Consider the following 2,841-nt stretch of genomic DNA (forward strand, 5'->3'; position numbering starts at 1 on the left):
AATTAATTGCTTTTGGAACGATGGAATGTAAGTTTGAGTGATGTTTGGTGGCTGGTTTTCAAGTGTAATTTTCAGTAATAAAGTGTAATTGTTTTCTTTATTATTATTTTAATATACAGTGGTTCCTGCTAAGTATATCATCAAATCAAGCATTTCACGTAAGATGGTTCAACCAATTACTTTCAGAATGGTGGAATATATATTTGAATAGACGATCGATTTTTTTCTTGCAGAAAGTGACGAGTATTGTATTGTATGCAATATTTGTTAGGGTGGAGGTTACACGTTTCGAGTATTGGAAGGTATATTTCTGGGTCAAGTATGATGGATTTTGTTCTTTCGTTCTTATGTACAGCTAGATTTTTGACAGTCTACGGATGACTTCCAGTTATTCCGTATTTTAAGTGTGACTGTCACCGATGAAACGTAACTTTTATTCTGTTTCTTTTTTTTTTCTCCTTTTCTTTCACTTCGTCGTTTCATTTTAACATACGTATATTTCAATCTTTATTTAATATATAGTCTATCATTAGAACAGATCGTTGTACTTCTTTACGTTCTATATTCGAAGGTATGTTACAATTAGCAATATCCGGTCTCTATACAATATGTTTAATAGGATAGAATTTGTATATTGTATGCATGCATCTTTGAATAGTTTGAATGGAACGATAAGCTTCCAGGTGTAAGCCGTGTTCAATAACATTTGTATACTAGCATTTGACCATTGAAACTAGCCTCGTCAGGATTAGATGAGGCACTCACGTTGTAACGTGTATTTGTCTCTAACTACAAATAGGAACGCATCAGAATGGACATCTTGGAATCAATGTCTCATTCGATTCTGACGAGGCAAGCTCTCTATATATACGTATACGTAGTCGTAACATTGCCGTACAAATACCGTATTACATTCACCTTATATCTAACTAAATCTAAAAAGAAAAAAAAGAATCTCGTAAACACTGCAACTCTAATCTTGTATAATTTTCATCGGAACGTAATTTCAACTTGAAACGAAACTGTCGTAACTACACGCCACACGCCAAATCTCGACGTCTGTCTCTGCTACTTGAAGAAAAAAAAAAAAAAAAAAAAAAAATACAACGTACTGTATTTACTACATATCCGGATCGATAATTCTCAGCTTTCTTCAAAATGACTGGTGAATACCTTTACACCGTTTGAATTAATATGCATAAAGCAGCGACCCAATTACCAAGTAAGAAACACGGATCAGCGTGAAATAAATGTTTTAATGATTGTGCATTCATGCTCGCCCAAGTGGCCGCGACCCTCTTCAACACGAGCTAACCTAATTTCGAATTGCCACAGTATAAATTAAGAAGTTCCGATTTGGATTGCCGAGGAACACTGACAAATTTTCCTTCAAATCGTTCCGTCTTCCTTCTTCGAACGTGTTCCGTGTCGCGTCATCCAACAGTGCTAAAACTTTCATCGAGCAAACGAACATACTCTGTTTTTCCTTTTTTGTTATTCAATTCTCGACCAAACAATCCTGCCTCTTTGTTTCTTCAGAGAAACATCTAAGCACAGAGTGTCGATCTCTCTGTACTATTTTTATCAACAAAACTATCCAATTCCATTACCGAAGGATTCTTCGAAAAGTGAAAGAAAAACGGTCTCTCTCCCTCGTTACACCTCGTAACACTTAGAATAATCGAAAATAGAAGAACTCACCAGTAGCTGTTGTAAACCCTGTTGTTGCTGTTGCTGCAAAATCATAGAACGAGAAATTAGCGTGTGATACAGAGGCGAGTAACGCGTTCGAATGAAATTGGAACAAGCAAGCAGCTCGAGTGAAACACCCACCCGGTGCCAAGATCAATGTCCAGCTGCTTGCCAAAACTAAGAAGTTAATAGAACCAATAATGTATAAAAGAAGCTCACCCCAATAATAGCGTTCAGCTCGGACATCGTGACTTGCTTCGCTCTCTCTACGGCATTGGCCACCTGCTGCTGATGCTGCAAGCCATGCTATCATTATCGCGTCGTTGTCACTCTCGATCGTGAGATTGTACGGCACACGTGCCAAACAGAAAGTCAAAGACTCACCTCTTGTGCCAGGAACGGGAGTAGCTGGACGATTATCGCGTTCAACCTCTTTGCGATCTCGGTCTGAAAAAGTTGAACAGAAGCGCAACATCAATGGATGCGTTGAAACGGTTCCCGTTTAGACGTTAAACGCGACATTTTTCCTGCCCCTTCGAAATCTTCTTCCTTTCGCTTGAAAGTGGCTAGAAGAAGACCAAGAGGTTGGAAAGTGTCCAAAATACGAAATGATAATTTTCCGTCCCGAGCGGGTCGTCATTTTAAGGTTGCGCTAGGTTACGTTACCGCTGAGAATTTTTTACATACAGAGAAAAAAGGATAACGAAGTTTTCGTGTATAACGAAAGAACAATGAAATTACAGAATTGATATCTTCTCGGAGTTCCAGAACAATTCTTTCCGGGACACGGGAAATTTTACAAAATTCACCGTTCCCCCAAAGTAGAATTCTCATTTAAACCAGAATCAGCATGTGCCATATTTTACTCCACGTTGTATCAAATTTCCACGGAATCTTTCGCTCCTAGTCTCTCCCAGCCGGAAGACAACCCCCGCCGAGCAACGAAATATTCTCGCGGCGAATTAACAAATGAAACGAGGAGAGGGAGTGCAAAAAGAGGGGTGCATCGATTTTTAATAACGCGACAAATCACTTGAATTATAACACGCGCGCCAACTGGCCGACGTGAAAAGCGACAATGCCGGAACAGCATCACGGTCTATTAACAGTCAACGTGGCTGGTGTCGTTTTCCAATGGTCTATGAGTTC

The 2,841-nt window shown here is 39.2% G+C and overlaps 1 protein-coding gene across 1 annotated transcript in view; it reads right to left on the minus strand.

The window, feature by feature from the left end:
• The window catches only part of LOC108578733 (protein groucho-like), a 101,927-nt gene that overhangs the window by 51,021 nt on the left and 48,065 nt on the right, over positions 1–2,841 (minus strand). Inside the window, exons 6-9 of the mRNA XM_017942110.1 lie at positions 2,077–2,139; positions 1,912–1,986; positions 1,698–1,734; positions 794–833 (exon numbers count right to left, since the gene is read on the minus strand). Coding sequence (XP_017797599.1) covers positions 794–833; positions 1,698–1,734; positions 1,912–1,986; positions 2,077–2,139 — 215 coding nt within the window. The remainder of the gene's footprint in view (positions 1–793; positions 834–1,697; positions 1,735–1,911; positions 1,987–2,076; positions 2,140–2,841) is intronic.

This window comes from Habropoda laboriosa, unplaced genomic scaffold (assembly GCF_001263275.1).
Source record: "Habropoda laboriosa isolate 0110345459 unplaced genomic scaffold, ASM126327v1 scaffold28, whole genome shotgun sequence".
In the NCBI taxonomy this organism is placed as follows: Eukaryota; Metazoa; Arthropoda; class Insecta; order Hymenoptera; family Apidae; genus Habropoda; species Habropoda laboriosa.